The 20442-nt window shown below is 36.8% G+C and overlaps 1 protein-coding gene across 4 annotated transcripts in view; it reads left to right on the forward strand.

Annotated features, from left to right (window-relative positions):
- LOC113496523 (band 4.1-like protein 4) overlaps positions 1 to 9544 on the forward strand; it is a 37021-nt gene extending 27477 nt beyond the window's left edge. The window contains exons 6-21 of one of the 4 annotated variants that reach the window (XM_026875766.1): positions 1597 to 1717; positions 2318 to 2405; positions 2514 to 2666; positions 3229 to 3383; positions 3551 to 3651; positions 3751 to 3829; positions 3902 to 4099; positions 4452 to 4601; positions 4674 to 4749; positions 4831 to 4916; positions 4998 to 5180; positions 5254 to 5397; positions 5468 to 5707; positions 6097 to 6193; positions 7152 to 7336; positions 7702 to 7817. In XM_026875766.1, the coding sequence (XP_026731567.1) occupies positions 1597 to 1717; positions 2318 to 2405; positions 2514 to 2666; positions 3229 to 3383; positions 3551 to 3651; positions 3751 to 3829; positions 3902 to 4099; positions 4452 to 4601; positions 4674 to 4749; positions 4831 to 4916; positions 4998 to 5180; positions 5254 to 5397; positions 5468 to 5707; positions 6097 to 6193; positions 7152 to 7336; positions 7702 to 7717 (2072 nt within the window). In that variant the 3' untranslated portion in view covers positions 7718 to 7817. Of the gene's footprint in view, positions 1 to 1596; positions 1718 to 2317; positions 2406 to 2513; positions 2667 to 3228; positions 3384 to 3550; positions 3652 to 3750; positions 3830 to 3901; positions 4100 to 4451; positions 4602 to 4673; positions 4750 to 4830; positions 4917 to 4997; positions 5181 to 5253; positions 5398 to 5467; positions 5708 to 6096; positions 6428 to 7151; positions 7337 to 7701 lie in introns of all 4 variants that reach the window. The other 3 variants (XM_026875765.1, XM_026875767.1, XM_026875768.1) reach the window with 3 other exon arrangements.
- The last annotated feature ends 10898 nt before the right edge of the window (positions 9545 to 20442 follow it).

The raw sequence follows: 20442 nt of genomic DNA on the forward strand, positions 1-20442 counted from the left end.
TACCGCCCAGCGGCGCCATTGTTGCATTTACCGAGCGACTTGTAAACATGGAATAAAAATCATTGTGGATATGATCTTACAGTTTAATTTTGCTTGTCGCACTTTTCAAACGTTGTGATATATATTTTTCGTGTCTATACTTGTAGACCAGGGTCGATAATATTTAAAACCAAAAAAAAAAATAGTAGGATGAAACCCATTAGAAACGGAGGGGAATATTATAAAAATGAAAGGAAATATAATTTACGGGTGATCTGAGGTCGGGAAGGGGGTGGGAGTGACGTTTGAAGAGTAAAAAACGGTTTTTATCGATTTCCGGCAAAACTAAATATCGTATCGAAAAAAGTCAAATGGCAAAGTTCTAAAAGAAAAAGATCTAAAACTTTTGTGTTTACATTTTTTTCACATAACCTCAAAATTTATGTGAAAAATCTAAAAAACCAAGATTGTGGTTTTTTATTTTTATCTTTTACAAAAATTTATTTTTGTAACGAAATTTGGTGAAATCTCACTTTTTTGTGTCCCAAATACGCTGTAATTTATTTGATTAAAAATATTTATTTTTTCACCTTATTTTGAATTAATATAAAAAAACACTCTAATTTTCAATCGAAAATTCACCCGTCAAATCTTCTCAGAAAATGCAAAAAATGAAAAAAAACTTGTATTCGATTTTTTTTAAAATTATTATAAATAATTTCATCTAAAAAATTTGATCTCATTTTGTGTTCAATAGACCAATAATCAAGTAAGGTTTTAGGCTAGGTATATAAAATTACGCTGCAACTAATAGGAGCGAAGATTTAATGGAAAATGTGGCAAATACGGGGAAACATATTAATCTTCGAGGGCTTTCGTTCAAAAATTCCTAACTTATATCTTCTAACCACGCGGACGAAGTCGCAGGCAACAGCTAGTTACCTATATGACGTTTCGCGCGTAGGTAGTTTGTCCGAGAGGCGCGAGTCGCGGCGCTACGCGTCGGCGATAGAAGAAAATCAGCTGTAGTCTTAGTAAAGCAATGAGGGGCCGCTAGGGTGCAAGTATGCAGCTCAAGTTTAGTGGGTAATTCAGGGTAACACGAATAAAAGCCTTTCGTGAAGGTAACCACTTCAAAGGGTTAAGTTATTGAAGGGGTTAACCCCTTCACGTGGTTACCATAATGAAGGTGTTAACCATTTCGCTGGGTTTCGAGGATGTAACTCGAACAAAAGGTAACACTGCGATATGAGTTACCCCGTGTACGGGTTACCCTGTCAAACGGCTTAACTCTAAAGTGGGGTTGTCCGGTCCCTGATACTAACACAGCAGTATGATCTTGGCTGTGATCATTTTATTTGAGGTAACTTACTATCTTTCCACCGAATGTTCCTGCTATCATTTTGTTAGAGCATACTTTTAGGTTTCCTATTTTAGAACCTTAAGGATACTTGAGTAGTTAGCTATATTAATCGAATTACGTATGTTATTGCAAACGAGTGAGCGTCATGCCTATAAGCCTAAAATGAACACTTTTCACAACGTGCAGTGGGATTTACGATTACTCAACTAAATAACTTTGTTAACATGGAGTAATAATTACATTTTCTTATTTAGCGGAACTTGGTGACTTCGATCCGAGACGACACGGGATCGGGTACGTGTCAGAGTTCCGGTTGTTGGCGCATCAAACCCCAGAGCTGGAGGCGAGAGCCGCAGAAATACACCGCACGCTCACGTAAGTCTTAACTTAAATAATTATACGAGGAAAACATTTTTTTAAAGTCATGAAGATGGTCTGCAACATTACTATCAGATGATTAAACCCGCTGTGCTTAATTAATTTAATTAAGTTTACTGGTAGTGGTAGAATTATCTCGTAATATAAACAGAAATCAACAAAATAGATGCGTTATTCAAGATTCGTCCTTGGTATATATGTACATTGTTGACATAATTAACTGAGAAGAAGCAAGTTGGTCAAAATTAAGATTTCAGAGGCACAGTTTCACACCGAAAGCGCCGCCGTCCGCCCGGAAATTAAACTTCGTCGCCTTTCTCGCCTAATTGAATGAATTTTTAACTGCGCAAAGATGCAGTCTGCGGCCGCTGGCGCGTCACAAAGCCGCAATTACATGCAAATTATGTGTACCTACCTACTTAACACCAAGTGAGCCGTGGCTCAGCGCAGCGACACCCGCTCGCCGCGCTACCGGGATTATCCATTGTTGCTTAGTCTTTTGTACTTAATACCCCCCTATTAATTAAGCATAACAGATTAATTGACATTTAACTCTCCTTGCTTTTGAAACAATATTAATAATAACCCTCTTCACAGGGGTATTTCACCGGCACAGGCTGAATTGAGCTACTTAGACAAAGTGAAGTGGCTGGACATGTACGGAGTCGATCTGCATCCAGTTTTGGTAATTACACACCTTATGCAATGAATTATTTCTAATAGCTTATCACGTCCAAGATGTTCATTTAATTTTTTCATTGAACGTATAAATTAAGCCCGTTTTGTATTGCAGGGTGAGGACAGTGTCGAATATTTCCTCGGCTTGGCGCCAAGCGGTCTTTTACTGTTACGCGGAAAACATACAGTTGCGAACTATTATTGGCCGCGCGTCTCGAAACTTTATTACAAGGGACGCTACTTCATGCTCCGCGTAGCAGATAAAAACGTAAGTACAACGTCTTCTCACAAACATAACTAAATGTATGTTAGAAGAATAAGTAAACATAAAATCGCTTCACTTGACCCATTTCTCGTTTCGGATCGCAGAGGGTGATAGTGAGCGCACTTTGAATAGTGGTGCAAGATAGAGTCCACCTTGCGTCGCTTCCTTGAAAGACATTCGTAGGCAGGCAATTACAGATAAGTCGCGTAGAACTGAGCGCAGTATTTACAGCGCTGTGGGCGCGGCGATAACGCCGCAGCCAGCCGCTCGCCGCCGAACGGCAACCACCGCTTACTATCCCACTTTCTTTTAACTCAAAGATCTTAAGACGATGGCTGCTTAAGAAATTCTTAAATTTCTGAAATTGTACTTGGAATAAGAGATTTCTCAGTTTTACTCCTCTAAATAAGTGCAATCGGGGACGATTAGTTTGTTTTTGACTGAAAATAATAAAATAAATACACGCAGTTCATCTAACAGCTGTAAAGTTTTCAATGACCAACTACTGATACAACATGATAAAATAGGGTAAAATACAGTTTTTAATCTGTTTTTTTATTTTTAGAATGATACCTCAACATACGGCTTTGAGTCGCCGACGAGGTCAGCCTGTCGGCACTTATGGCGGTGCTGCTCCGACCATCACACCTTTTTCCGAATGCAACAAACATCCCCTGCTTCCGCAGATATCTTTGCTCTAGGGACCAGGTTAAGGACTAGGTAAGATTGTTGCTGTTGAAAATTCGGTGACGGTAGTTAAAAATCAATCTGAACATATCACTTCGGCAACTTTTGTACCATTCGAAACGTCTCTTTCTTAAAATTTTGGTGATATTTAAGGACTTCCTAAAATAATTTAGTGAAATAAATAGATTTTGAATTTTTAGTGGTAGGGGATCCAGACCTCGACCACCACCAGCTTTCACACGGACTCCGTCGCGGCGGATCGGCCGGCCGCCCCATGCGTCACATGCATCGCTAAATGATGGTACCTATGCAATAACTATGATTTTAACTCAAATTTAATCAAATTGCAGTTTGCTCCTCTACTATCTACATTACTCTACTATTCTACATTTTGTTTCAGTTCCAAAACTAGAAGACTTAAGAATAAAAGACTGCCCCCCAGAAATGAAACAACCTACCTCAGTTAACCGACCAAATTCGTAAGTTTCGTTTACTACTCGTAAAATTTTGGGAAAATATTGTTTTTATTAAATGTGTGTTATATCTATTAGGCTTAGAATAACAGGCGATGTGATGGGTGGTTGCGATGTTCCCACTGTTGGTGGGTCACCTCGGTCTACTCGTTCAGCGCCTACTCGGCGAGGACTGTATTCGGCGTCGCCGACGGCCACCAGACCTCCACCCGCACCACGACACCGATCTGCATCTGTTGACTCTCAAAGTTCCAATGACTCCCGTTCCAATCGCAAGTCAGTACTGCAACTATATCTTAAACAATTTTTTTGGCGAATGAAATTTTCAGAAATATCTACTATAACCTACAAACATAGATCCTAAAGCCAGACAACATATTTTTAAACTTTTTAGAAGGACTTAAACGAAATAGATATCTTTGGTAATAAACCAACTTTGTTTCCGCATCAACTGTCTCTCGCTGTGAATAATGGCAACCTTTAACTTTTCAGCTTAAATTTTAAACCCATTATTTTAACGCCAGAACTTTTTCCAGTACCTATTTTTTAGAAGTCAAAACCTTTTTAAATCTTGGCCATTAATCTTGCTTACCTTTCAAAGTTGGAAATACAATTGGTTATTGTTTAGACATAAGCATCGCTCGCGAAAGCAGCAATCGGACGCGGAGAGTGAACTTTCGCGGGGTTCTGGGCGGTCCGGACGGCGGCATCGGCGTCACCGGTCGCGACATAAGCATGAATCTGGTTCCGAGAGAGACGACTCACAACCAGATACCAAGTAAGTAGTTTTCCATATTACTGCGCTAACACTTATATGTAACAGGAGTTTTACATTAACTTACATTTACAGAGAATATGAACTGGTTGAATCAGAATCACAATGGAAAGAAGTATTACGACAAAGCACTGTTGGTAGCGGTGTTCAAGTAAGTGAAACGTATAACGTATACGATAGTGTTAATAAGACTTACTTATATTGATTCAATAACTTAATGAAAAATTTATAGGTCGCTAACGTTCGGCGTTCACAAATGGAACCGGAAACCGGGACGCATAGATCGTCTCACAGACACAGGAGACACAGAAAGCATCGGTAAAAACTACACAAATAATTAATCTTACAATAATGTACAGGTAAATGACCAAATATTTTAATAAAAAATAATGTTAATAGGTCACGGTCAGGATCTCCCAATGAAAAAAAATGGTTGCCCAACGAATTGAAGCAACATCTCGAGTTCTCTTTAGTTGATACAACTGGAATGACAGAGGAGCAGTTGAAGGAAATACCATACACTGTTGTCCAGACTAGCCATGCTCGACAAACTAAGCTCAGGACTTCGTCAAAACATAGGCAGTAAGTATTTTTCCATACTTCGTCTACTCGAATATTTTCTTAAACCTTAATTGTATATTTTTCCGTAACTTAGGACTGAACATGGTTCATTAGCGAGGCGAGACAAAAGTTCCTCATCTCACGGAAAAATAAATCATGACAATCATATTCAAGGATCTCTACGATCAAGTTCCAGTACACTCAGTACGCATCGGACCGGTCACGAGAAACATGGAAGGTACGCGCCGCAACCCATAAACTATGATTTATTGCTCAATATGGATGATTTACGTTATGGGTTTTTGCAGACGTGTTTATCCAAGCTACGATGAAACTGTTGGACGAAACGGCGACGATTTCTTGACAAATAATGGATACAAAGGCAACGTGACACCGATCTCGAACAACAACAACCCTTACAGCCCAGTTACCAACAGCAACAGTAATAGTTCAAGTGGGGAACTAATATCGGGGAGTGCGCGCGTGTCACACGAGCACACGGACTCGGGCCTGGGGGCGGATCAGGATTACGCGTATTCATCCGAGAGGTGACTATATTGTGACAATTAGTTTACAGGCACATGAACAACGAATAAAAATATACTCTTCAGTGGAGATATCAAAAAGCGAACTTTTCTAGTAAATAAGTGCTATGATGATAAAACCTAATAGCGTACGACTTTACACTGCGACAAAATATTTAATAGGTTTTGGCGCCAGTGTGGATATTATTTTACATGCTTTACATGCTTCAATTTTTTTATGCATACTGGACATCGCCAGTGTGTATAAAAAAATGAGGCATGTTTTTTCCTTGAACAGCTCATCGTCATAAAAAAATAGGCTAAAATAACTAAGCTACAAAAGCTAAAAAATTGATTTATATATCCTATTAATAATACTAGTCAATTACATATTTTGAATACTTTATCGACAGCAGGCGAATGGAATCTGATGTAAGGCCCATGTCTGTCGGGTGCAGGTCGAGTGACAGCGCCAAGTGCGGAGCTGGCGGGTCATCACGTGCGGCGCCTGTGAGTAGGCAGTGGGCGACGGGCGAGGGCGCGAGGGAGGCGCGGGGCGCGGGCGGGGGCGGCGTGGGCGCGCTGGCGCGGCGGCCGCCGGCGGCGCCGAGCCGCGCGCGCGCCTCCGCCTCCGGCTCGCAGCGCTCGCTGCTGTCCGTGGCCAGCGACTCCGCCACGGCGCGCCGCCCCCGCGACCTCGCGCCGCGCTACCCTCACCCGGCCGACGGGGGCTTTTCTCTCTTCGTGAGTGGGCGCTTTGCTTTCTAACATGCCTTCCGCTCCCCGATGGCCCTTGTCACATCACAACTTGGAAAACTAAAAAACTAAGAATTTGAATTGCAAATTGAAAAACCCTAAATCACTCTATTTTTCCTAGTTAATACAGCATATAGCTGATATAACTGTGTAAGTAAAATGAGCTACCGGAAATACGTAGCTTCACAAGGGCCGTCGGAACAATCCGCAGCTCCTGTTTCTGGGTCACTGAAAAGGCTAGAACAGTGTACAGGCCGCTGTAAATTGAAATGATTTTTAATGTTCAAAACAATAATGTTTTATGACACAATCTACAGACATATTTTTAAAACGTAGATAGAAGTTGGCTACATAAACTATGTATATTGACAATCTTAAAACATGAGATTCTATATGTACATATAAGTTAACTTATATTTCTCAAAGATTTTCTCAAGACTGGTCTACTTGCTTCAGGGGCTTTTAATTTTGCAAAATGTACTATAGTGGTCAGTGGCTTCGTTGAAATTCGTTATTTACTTCATAGTTCATTTTCCATTGAACTTATAAGAAACCACAAGAAACTCACCACTATAGTACACTACTATTCTCGTTTGGAAACTTCTTTATTATGTACTCATATCAATAATTTATATATCCACTGTCGAATCCATGTATAGAGCTATGAGGTGAGCACAGGTAGTTTGTAGCGTGTATGATTATTGGGATGCAGAGACATGCTAGCAACAACAACATTTTGGTGGGCGAGAGCGGTTCGCTGGCGCGGCGGTACGCGCGGCCGACGCGGGAGTCGCGCGACCACAACGCGAACGTGGCGCGCACGCACTCGCGCCTCGCGCACCACAGACACGACAACACACTCGACATTATCCTAAAACCTCTAATAGAAAGCACGCAGTAAGTAAGCCACGCCCCGACGAACCACCATGTTTGTGTCGCAACACGTAGCGGAATGAGTAGCTGCACGCATCCCTTGGTTTGTTGTTTGATCCACCGATTGTTTGTTTTCTTTTATGTATGCATGCTAGTAAGGTTGAGGTTTTAGTTAAGTTATTAACAAAGGTTAACTAACCCGTTTCTAACCATTTTGTTTTAAATTATGATTGATTTGATTTTTGTGTTAATTTTTGTGTTGCACCTTGTTGTGATTAAATATTTGGTAACTATGTTTGAATGTGACTCATACAAATGTATTATGTTTTAAAGCCAAAGGCAAAGCTATTTAGAAGTAAAGTTAATTGTTCTTTACTGTATCCACCCAGGCTGCAGAGCAACTGAGCATACCAAATGAAACTTCTGGGGCTCCCAGCAGCTCTGGCGACGGCAGCAAGCCCGCTCCAGCTGAAATGAGTACAGAACTCTGAATCGTAAAATAATCCTTTTATATTACCCGCTATTATTATACTCAATAACTGATCTTAATTGTTTCATAGTAATTCATTCGTCGTTCTCAGTAATGTTATTTTTTTCGCTGAGTTATGTTGTGTTATATAGTATCATAAGGTTTTTGAAAATCGTAATTTAAACGTCTACCTAGTGCTACAGTATTTTTATAAAAACTTTTTATGATTAGTGTTAAATGAAATATTTTGAACTCGATTGTGCAAAATATTTAATAGTTAATTTTGTTACTGAACTGCATTTTAGAGAAATTATCTACGATTTATTATCCATACCTACAGAGATGCTGTAATTAGTTCGATATTTTATATTTTCAGTTATTTTATTTTACAGATTTATATGTAAATACTTATTCTGTTTATAATTTACGAATAGATTTTGTCGAATGCCTTTTCAAAAATATTTCAGTTTATATGTCGCAGACATTTTGATAAAAAGAAGTATCTTGTGCCAAAGATTCTGTGAACGAAAATCAGATTTGGAAACTTGTTTTTTTTTTCATGTGTATATAAGGAAACAGTTTTATAAATATTTACCATTTCACAAAGTTACTCGAAAGTGTATGCCTAAGAATGTTGTAAATATATAACTCGTTCTCTACGTTTTATTGCCTCCGCTTATAAGAAAATTATTTTCACAGTTACAAGACACAGTTTAAAATTAATATATTGGGTATTTATTTATTCAACAATTGACGACGGGTATTATTTAAAGTCTTACCATTCTCATTAATGTAAGTTAATCACAAAATCTTGTACAGATGTTATGTAGCTTAGTCTTAATAAATTCAAGTAATTTAGCTGTAGTCGGTAACATCTATTTTATCAGGAAATCAAACTACAAGTATAAATACATGGGCCAATCCGCAACAACCATCGTAAAACAGTTGAACAATCTGTTCCTTTTTTAATTTCAGCGAAGTCAAAGCATAGTTTAAAAATTAATATTACACAGCATTTCCACGATATTGCAGAATAGTTCGCTGAAAATTAAAACTTCTCGGCAAGACTGAGCTCGCGTTTTTTTCCTTTTTGCAAAATGTCGCATGTAGAGCAGTCATTACCGCGGCGCTGCTATCGACTGCCACTTAAGGCAGGTAGAGGGGCGCTAAGGATCACGGCTCCTAAGACTCATGGCATACATTACATGTTTCTGAAGTGCTTTCAATGAAACAAATCTAAACACTAGCTGTAAACATCGTGCCTTCATAAAGGGTTGCCAGCTGAAACTACTGCGACTACCAGTTATATACTCGTACATAAAAAACAGTTGTTAAAAACTTCTTTATACATTTCGATACGCACTGCTAAAGAAGGGAGTCCAACCTCTTTTGTAGACGCTCTTTTTTATAATACGTTATAAAAGTAGTCAGTAACTTGTAAAAAAAAAAAATTTGATTCAGACGTGACTTTGCTCAGATTCTAATCCGTACATATAAAACATTTACCCGCAGCTAACTTTACATTTATCTCATAAATACTGTCAATCTCAATATTTGTAATCGATACCGAGAATCGGTAATAGATATTATTCATTTGTATAATATTTCCAAACGATGCGATTAGTCTGTCAAATTGTGTACTGTCAAGACTGATAAGATTGCGACTGTAATGCTACTCACACAATTTTTGTAACCGATTATAACAGTTTATATGTATTTTTTCGAAATTGTTTCGATTGTTCACATTAAACGATCTATATCAACGCTTGTTTTTCTCATCACCACCTGAGCCACCACACAATAATTCCTTAATTGGTACTTTGTTATGAGAACGCTATGACATGACATCATAAAGGCCGTTTATTAATCTACTTATTATATACAATATAAAACAACAAAACAAAAATTTCTGAAACATGTCAGCAGTTTATTTATTTGATATTTGTTGTTAAAAAGGCTTGATTATTCACCTTTTCCAAGTACCTAACCAAAGGAGCGTTTTAAAAATTCAATCGCAATAACCCATACACGTACACGTATTGATTTTTGCTTGCATCAAAGTTAATCCCTAATCAAAACAAAACGAGCGATCTCCCATCAGCGCCGCTTCTGTTGCGTCGCCGAACAAAATTCAATATCGTCCAACACATTGACTGCGAATACGAACCGAAAACGAAGCTAATTGAGTGGACGCGTGTCACTCCTGCCCAATTTGCCTGCACGAAAGTAAAAGACAAAATAAGGTAGAGGAGTCTATCAAAGCTCCGATGTCCACTATTTGGCGAAGGGCGAAAACTCATTACCAGTAATGAAAGGGTTCCCGGGGCGTGTATGATTACTAGTTAATTGGAAGGCGGAAAATCAGAGGGCGACGAGATAGAGTTACCTTATTCATAGATACTTAAGTGTGTGGACAGTATCGGTAATTATAAACCGTTATTTAATTAAACGGTATTTTTTTGCTCCTTTTAATAATAATTAGTAAAAGTGAATCACAGATTCTATCAAATCTGCACGAACAAAAACTCGATAGGGACGCGTCATTTCGTTGACCTTACGACCTCATGATATAATATGATACTATTTAATAGTTCTATATATTTTATAATATTATATAAATATATTATATATATTTTATATAATATTATAAATGCGAAAGTAACTCTGTCTGTCTGTTACGTTTTCACGTCTAAACCACTGAACTGATTTTAATGAAATTTGGTACAGAGATAGAGTTGACCTTGAGAAAGAATATAGGATAGTTTTTATCCCAGACTTTTAAAGAGTTCTCTTGGAAACGCGATATAACCGACCTCGACGCGGGCGAAGCCGCGGGCGAAGCCGCGGGCGAAAAGCTAGTTAGCTATAAATATCACATGAAAATTTAAAGTTAAATGTTTGATATCAAATCATTTGATTGTTTTTACAAATATCTCGGTAAATTTCATCAGAAATATATCAAACATAATTTTCTTAATTAAATTTAGGCGCTGTCGCATCAGAATAAAAACATGGCGGTATTGTTTTTGTATGTAATATAGTGTTTACATAAATACGTAGTAGCAGAGGTAGTGGTACCATCTCTAATCAGGCTGAGTGCTTGTCGCCATATATTAAGTTCAGAGCGAGGGTTTACTAGTCGTATTCAAAGCAATTCAGACAGGATTTGGAATAAGCCCCCACACTGCAATTCATTTTATTATAACACCACATTTTGGTGCTGCAGGTAGCTGTTATTATCAGAGTTTTGAATTATTTGATATTTTAATGTTGACGTAGAAATTTTTGATGTCAATGCCTACAAATTGGCGACATTAGATTAAAAGTTGTGGCATTGATTATAGACCTTTAAAGTTGCAATTGTTTAAATGGTATATCGTTACAACCACAGTCACTAAACTCATAATACTACACAATCAACAGAGTCCCAGACAGGAGGCTTAGATAGGAGTATCTTATCTACAGCGCTCTTCTTTTCGTATGGTTGATGTATGGTGGTATGGTGTCAGAGTCTTTAAACCGTCCGAGGTCTCTCAAGTGCTTATATGACATTGGAAATTCAGAGATGTGCTGGTTTTCTTAAGATATTTTCTTCAGTAAACTAACATTGGTAACACTTATTTACTTACTTCAAGACCTTATCTCCACCCTGATCACTTTAATGAAATCGACTGAATTATTTCAACTGTATACCGGCAAAACCTCTATGAAACCATTTAAGCACTAAACATTATTAATGTTATGACGACTATACAAACCATACAATAGTGGTTCTAATTAAATCATTCATTATAATTAAACTGGTACAGTCAAACGAAAACCACTTGATAGTTGCAGTTTCACCTTTATGTCAGAGTCTGAAGGTTGAATTTAGATTGTCTTTGTTATCACTGACATGCGTCGTACACACTTATGTACATACAAATTAAAACCAGCTATTGAATAATTTTGCCTTTGATATGGTTCGTCGTTAAATCATATTTGCAATAGCGTTTTCTCTGTTTAAGCCAATATGGCGGTTGTATTGAAATACTAATTAAATTTACTTTGTACAAGGCTCTGACGGTTATATAGGGAACTAAAAAACAAATCAGTATAAGTCAATAAATGTGTCGGGTGAATTGATTTTCTTTTGATGAGAAGTATTATATTGATATGATAGGTATTATATTATATGTTGATATGGATATTGCGTTTCATTGATATCTTAAAAGAACATCAAATATCATTGTAGTCGTTTTAAATAAGTACGGGTAAGTTCAAAACTAGAAAGAAATTAAGGTCAAGTCAGACACATTCATTCCTAATTTAACTGAGTTTGGCAGAACCCGCGTTGGCGTAATACTTTGAGTATTAAATGCTTTTAAGAGACGAAGAAAAAACACGTGCTTAAAAGTACTTTTTTAAAGTATACGAGAAAGTTCCTCTGTGAACATAAAATAAATAGAACCTATACTGCGAATGATACTATGCAAAGTATTGCAAGCAAAGCTAAGAGGTAAAAGAATTTAAAGTAATGTAAACACGAAAAGTTTGCTTTCGAGTTGAGGCAACTCAAGCCGGAAGCGCATTCGAAGTCAACTGCCTGGAAAAATTAATTCGAAGCTGCGGCGACGAGGGCGCCCTCACCCCGAACCAACTGCGTGCAGCCTTCTCTTTTCAGGATCATTTTCGCTCCTCATAAACGAAATAAACAGACTTTATAATATCATACTCGTATCCCCTCGCCTAAGGGGCACCTCCTCCCGCGTTGTAATATTTCTGCAATAATCTCGCCGAGATGCGAATAAATATTACCTTATACCTCATTAAAGTTTTAATGAGAACATCTGGTGGCGTAGCATGAAAAGCCGAAATTGCATATTCAGGGGAAAATAGACAGGTATTGTAAATGTATGTAGATGCGGGCGGCGAGGGTGACGCGGTGACGCGGCGCGGCGCGTGCAGTCGCCGGCAATTAGCACCGTGACAATGACATTCAAAACGTGTGCAAATAGAGCAGACGGCATATGCGAGCCCGCACGACCAACGCCAACGCCACCAACACCTCCCATACCCCCCAAATGTTCTGACAACTTGATTTGTCGCTATAATAATACAATCTGGGGGAACGTTCATATGACAATAAACTGTTACGACGACTTCCATATTTTAGGCACGTTCCTGTTGTGGCGTTTACTGCCGTATAATGCTACCCTTGTATTCTGATATCACAGCGCATTTTCCACGAGTATGTTAGGTAAGTTAGTTTATCATTTGGTTCGCTTCCTCGATGACTTATATTACTGATTCTTCTATTTTTTTTAGATTAAAACCGCAGCTATGCTTTATTGTGTTAAACGAAAATTTTCTTTTTCTGACATCTCACTCTTTATTTGTTATTTTTTTACTCCTTTTTTATCACTCTTCTTTATGAACGACTATCGGTTCCCTGTGACGTAATCTTGGCTTAAAAGTTTTGTTATTTAGTTTTCCAATATTTTGTCGGCGATTGCAACATTTAAATTAAAGTGAATAAAACAAAAAAATATAGAAAAACACTCAGCAAAAAAATGCTCAAAAATAGCCCGGCGGTCTAGTCAAAGAACAAAATGGTCAAATCAGGGCTGCTAACAATAGCTATTGAAAATGCCCAATGAGACGTTACAAGCAGTCTACTACAACTAGCCCGACCGAAAGAGATAGGTCATACAGTATGGAATAGAGAGATGAGTAAAGATCGGACCTATATTTAAAAATGTAGTCCTTCAGTAATTCATAGGGTTTTTCGACATTACACAGCTATGTCGAAATATCATTAAAGAAATTATATTTTACGAATTTAAGCTTAGTTCTAAAAGGAATTTAAACTTTCATGACTTTACGGGTTTACTAACAACTATTAAAACGTATTTTTGTTATCACACGATTTTTACACTTTCAAAGATTTTGAAGGTTGACCTAGGAGGTTCATCAGACTTTTCCCACTCCACATCAAATATAAGTCTTATCAACAAGATGATAAATACTAACTACCTAAGACCTCCAAATCTCTATACTTTTTGTGAAAATAGGTGGCACAGCATTTGGTAAGTACATCTAACGACAAACCCTCAAGTCACCTTCTCGTCCTCCTAAACTTGTGGTTATTTGTGCAGAAGTAAATCGTAAATCAATAATATGAACCGCAAGAAGTGCTAATATTTTAATCCAATTAGCGGAGCTTGCCCTTCCCTTTCAAAATGTTTTAGAGTCAAAATTAATTTGAACATACCTAAATTTATCCCTTTTAACTTCATGCGAGTATCCACAGATATTTTTAAGCTGTTGAAAATTGTCTGTTTACGTAACTTTTAATGAGGATATTATATTGCATTTCTAATGGGAAAAATTGAAGAGAAGTTAGAGTATATTTTAAGCTTTCAATAAAACCTTGTTTACCATCTAATTGTAGACATAAATGAGTATAAGATTTATAAACGCAACCTCTTCAAAATATGTATAAATTGTCTTCGTCTTCATATAGCCATAGGAAGGTACTTGTTTTGGTTATTTATAAAGTGAATTGAAAATATCGTCAATTGCAGTGGTCAACATGCTAACATTACCTACAAATGTTTCAGTTTAATCAGTAGTATGGCCTGTTGGTAAAATTGAAAAAAATATATAACACACGTGGACTATAAAAACAACACTTTTCTTGACATTAGTGAGAAAACCTTCAAGTGTTCTAGTTAGATATGCAGACGGGGTATAAACGTCTGGTCACTGGTTGTGTTGCGTTGTTCTCACGAACGTCGTTGACGACGAAGTTTGCAGACAGAGCAGCTCTTGTCCCAAACGACATCAGCTTGCTCATGCTAGATGACGCCAGCGAATTATGTCGAGAAGGTACTTGCAAATAAGCTACAATTGAAACTTTATAATTGAGGATTAACTTCGAAACAGTCGTTATGTGAACATAAATGAGCATCTACTAAACTGAACTTTGGACAATTAAACAAGGAACAATACTATATGAGCATAGTTCCTTTTTACTCAATTCCTCCTTGATAAAATTCTTATCATGGTAAGTGGGGGAATTTTTCAAAAATATAATATTTCGTAACACTGTGATTCAGTGGTTTGATTGCACATAAAATTTAAATCAATTAATTTTGTTCTATGAACGTTGAAACTGGTCAACGTTTGCGTTAATTAATTTTTTTGTTGAGCTCCGAGTAGAAAATTAAAAAATAAATTGTATTCCATTAAGCTACGTAATGACCATTAGTATACATTCAGATATTTGAAATTTAATTAAAATGTACTTTGATTTACTTTGATGTGGAGTGAGTCATTGTAGAATTACAACTTTTAAATTACTGCCGGTTATTTTTTAAAGTCACCTTTGTGAGTTAAACGTGATAATGAATATATACCTAGTTGTATGAAAAAGAGGAGTTGAGAGAAGAAGAAAAGTGAGACAGAAGTATGTGCCTTCTCACTTTAACGTTCGAAACAGTCCTGTTTAAAGAGCTCGTTGTACTCACAGTTACGCTAAACTATTTCTGACGGATGTGAGTATGCAACCAATTTTGGTCACAAGAGCGATGATATAGGTTCCAACATACATACGTTTAACAACGAGCTCAGTTTATCAAAGGCTTGTTGGCCGATTAAGGGCTTCAGTGGAAATGACGTTTGATTTAGCTTTGTGGCTACCGCACACGCAAGTGCGTAACCCGATACTTGCGACACAACTTGCGATACAGTCGCTAACAATCGATTTAAAATATCTTAGTACAAGGTGACCTCGTAAGAACAATTAGAATTTGCAAGATTTAAAATGAGTTAAGCTTTCCTAACAATACGTGAACATTAAGAGATGAGATGAGACGTCGTCTCTTTTTTTCAGTATTTTTTTTTACTAAAAGACGAAAAATAATTCAATTCACTGAATTGAGAAATCCATCCACAAATATTTAAAATCATTGGTTTTACGCATGTTAATCCGCGTAAAGTTCTATCGTTATAATGTTAATATTTAATTTCATATATAAATCATTAATGGTGTTATTCAAATCTGATTATGTTATCGATTTTTGTTGCCGATTGTACATTCGACCGCGCAACAGCACTAACACTTTGTTACTTAAAGCGCCTTTGTTTCGACGTAGTAGAGGTGCTTTTCGCAATCCGTTAAACTTACCTCCTTCAAACGGGCAACAATACAAGGGTGCGTTCGTGCAATAATTAATTTCCATTGTAGATATGTAGCGAATATTAGCTTATCGTTAGTCAAAGATATAGTATTCATGAATGCCAGGTTTTTTATAATTTATGTAATTATGAAACACCGTCACGCAATAAAACATGTCGGTTATATTTTATTTACCTACGCAAACTTACATACACCAAATCTGTTTGAAACACGTTTTTTCATACAGCTGGGTAAAAAGTCCTGTAAAAAAAACACGTATTACATGTCCAAAAAATAAATCCTTGTGCCGAGCGTTCGAATCGGCTTCGGGACAAACAATTGGCCCTTTGTTTGCGCCAGATACATATACACAAACTAGATAATAACTACCTGTAAAACAGAATATTCGCAGGACAACAAATATATGAAACATCCAGCTTTATTTTTAATAAATATATTGCTTTACTCAAAAATGGAATACAAATTTCAAGTGAAATATGTACGCACGCATTTTAAAACTACGATTTAAAAAAACATGAATGAATTTGGTGTCATTCATGTTGTTCGGTATAAAAAGCGAAAGTTCCAGCAAAAATCGTTTTTTTTTTGCCGTCAAAATAAACTTGAACCACCCTAAGGCCGAAAGACAAAAAACATAGGGACAATGTAATCAAATTGGTTTATGCGTCGGCCGCCGTGTCACACGGCACGGGTCTCAATCACAACCTGTAACGATTTTCCTTAACAATATTACCGGGCAACGGGCGTATCCTGTAACTTTATTACAATTTCCTTGTTTGCTACATAACGAGTGGGTCCGGAGCCCCGCGTCTAATAGTTATCTGTTTTGTTATTAATGCTCATACAGCGCTCCAATTATACCGTAAGCGGGCACGCCTCGCTTCAATAGCGCGGCTTTCTGTTTGCCATCACACTAACTCAATTGATACAAATTAATATAACAACGGCTCTAAATATTCCCTATTCATAGCGAAATGTTAGATTCTCTTATATCGTATCTATTACGAGAACGTATAGTGTTCGCAATTAATTCATAGACGTGCTTCGTGTGTCTAGTTTAAGTCTGAGATTGGATTACATTCTGAGGTAAATTAATCATGCTGTGGCAGGTAGACATCCAGCTGAACGTGATAACTAATAGATAATATATTCCTCTTGCAGTTTGCAGTGCGAGGAATAATACATGATGGTGTATGTTATTCTTGAAAGTAAAATATTGACAATATGGTCATAATCAACGAAAAAGCATATCCATAACAGGTCCGGGGACTAACGACACTTGGAGTTTCGCACAAAGTGCCTGAATGAAATAAATTTCTAAAGAAAACAGTCACGCATCTAATGACCATACGAATCTTCACGATACCTTCATTTATAATTGTATTTATTGTTATAGGAAAAACAGAAATCATCAATAAAAAAATCCGTGAAAATTTACTGCCTATCTGTAACGATTTAAGAAAGACAATTTGATAGCAGACGAACTTCAAATGAACCTTAGTAATAGGGTTTATAAGCTATGGGTTTCGAATCTTAAACAAAACTTCAATCGCACACTCATATACTATTTAAGATTTTATACATTTACTGGCTGTAGCCCACATTTGTAAGATGATCCCACGTGAACATAAAATCAGGATACAAACTACCCTATGTGTTAATCCAGGTTACAAAAACTACGTACCAAGTGCTTCATGCGTGAAAGAGGAACAAACATCCATACATACAAACTCTCGCTTTTAGAATAATAGTAGGAAGGATAGTAAAAGGTCCACACAGGCACACTGTAGTCACCAATACTATCCACAATTCCACATATTACCTACCAAGGAGGTCACATCACATAGCAACAAAACCTTTTGTTCAAATTGCTTTGACTCCAACATATAGCAGTTCAATTCTTCTTACGTTAGATACCTACAACATATAGACGAAATTGATTTGTTCCCTTAAAGGAAGGCACGAGGCGATATCTTTAAAACTTATAATGAAGGTTGCTCTCCAAAATTTGGTGTAAAGTTTTTAAGAGGTTCTAAATTACATTCATAAACAACCAACGAACTTTCTGATAATATGTATATTTATATAATAGGATTTTTACAAACATATACCTATGTATCTTTTTTTTAGAATATTAATTTGATCGTTCTGAAAATAAGAGAGAATTTTTGGAAAACAATAAATATACCAAACTAATGTTTAACTAAAAGTTAAATAAATAAGTCATTTTCTCAAAGGTGAGGGATCCGTATTAGTTAAAAAATCTTACGGTTCATGAGATTACAGCGTCATGACAGGCGGATGAACTGACGGAAAGACGAAGGAACTGCGAAAAAAGAAATTATCACTAAGGTGCCACCACCTTAGTGATAATTTCTTTTTTCGCACATAGGCATAGGGTACAACAGCCTAGAAAAAGTTTGTGTACTTCTTCTATCACTTGATTTATATTTTATTACTACCATTCATAAATATATCTATCACCTATACAATTACAAATAGATCTGAGCAGAATCAGCGTGGGAAATGTACGAAGCATGAAACAAAGTCGTGTGCAATTTGTCTCACAGTACAACCGAGGACTGTGTGATTGGAATTCTTATCGTTCGTACAAGCAGGAACTGTAATGTGACTGAGGAGTACCTACAGTACCTAGCTCAACAAAGAAACGATATATGGACATATATATTTACTTATTTGTTTATCGTCTTTTTCATCACCATTATAATTGAAAATCAGAGGAATGAAAAAAAAGGAATAAATGGCAATACCAGTTGTCTATATCGAAGGAGGCTTTTATCGGCAGTGACTAACATAAAGATTGGTATTGCAATATTATTTCCAAAAAAAAAACACGATGTAGAAAAATTATGAAAGCTCTTTCGTTACGTATACTTATAATGACTGTCGATGTAGGTATGTACTGTAAAAAGCTTTACGAGTGTTTTTTCAAGTGTCAGTAAAGTAGCGATAAGGTTAGATTATTAGCTTTCACACTTTTTTGCAAGGGAAAATCAACCTTGATGTTTAAGAAGCAATAATGATTTTGAGTCTTAAGGTGTAGGAGCACTTTGATCTATAACATTATATATTTCATCATAGAGGCTCACCATTTACTGAACACACTTAAAAACCATAGTAGCAATTTCGATACTAACCATACAAAACAATGATTTATAAAATCCTTTGTGAGATGGATTTCGTTATTATAATTCTAATTAAAGAACTCTTAAGTTTTTTTCTATGCTTGTGTCAACATCCCTTAGATACATAACATTACTGAGGGTTCGCATCTAGCGATGTTTTAACTTAATTCTAATTGCAATTCCAGAAATTTACATTAACCGTCCGGACCTTAAGAAATGGAAGTGTGGTAATTAGCAAATTTAAATTCTCTTGCAAATGTGTGTCTTATATTAAAGCCAAGAGGGTCTTGCTTGCAATCGTTATGTTAGGTTACAATTTTTAACCTAGATAATAATATGCTACGCATATGAATTTTGTTTTGACCAAAATTCCATAATAACATAAAAATATGTTTTTTTTTTCACAACAGGTTTTAAGTTAGTCCATAAACTTTGAATGATTCTGATATTTCTTTAATAGGATTATTTGCCCAATCGATCTGTACATTTGTTGATAGAAAATAGGACGATGGTGCATAGAGGAACTGAGCCAAATATTGAGAGTTATTCCCATTTACGAAGTTCGTATTAGTCCATGAAACAAAGCGGTTTTTGGAACTGGCCAAACAGTAATAAATAATTTACAAAAGCGGTCATGTGAAAGAGGATTCCCTCCTCCCGGGGAAGCCATGCGGTGGTTAGGTATTTGAATTGCTAATGAATTTCCCGGTCGAATAACTTGGCGAGTCACATTAACTGTTTTCGGAGACATTGGATACATCGCTGATAGTTGCTCTAATGTAACCCATTCGTGGACCTGGTGACTGGTCTCACATTAGTCCACTCACTATACTACAGTCGTTGAAAGTATTCTCGGTGACCCTGCTTGTCTTCGACGCACTGTGAAATACAGACTAGTGCACTCACACAAAACTTCAATGATTGACGCAAAAGTTTTGATCGCAAAGAGGATCATTTTTACCCCTGTAACCCTCTCTGGACTTCAACAAATAAATTAAGACGAAAATTGCTAAATCGGTCCAGCCGGTCTCGTGTTTCAGCGAGGCTAACGAACGGTATTTATTTATGAATACATATAAAAGACAATGTGAGTATAGATGATCGACATTTAAGTCCATTTTTGGGCTTGGGGAGTATTAAAAACATCCCATATTATGTTGCACCTCATCTACAATATGTATATTATTTTCCAAAACACAAGTATGTTTTAATCAAATATAGTATGACCTGTTTCAATTAAATAAATAATAACAATATTATTACTTAATGTATTACCACTGAAAAAGTTTTCGAAGGGCTCAGACGATATCAGAGCAAGCGTAAGATTAACGAG

The sequence above is a fragment of the Trichoplusia ni genome, chromosome 8 (genome assembly GCF_003590095.1).
Source record: "Trichoplusia ni isolate ovarian cell line Hi5 chromosome 8, tn1, whole genome shotgun sequence".
Classification (NCBI taxonomy): domain Eukaryota; kingdom Metazoa; phylum Arthropoda; class Insecta; order Lepidoptera; family Noctuidae; genus Trichoplusia; species Trichoplusia ni.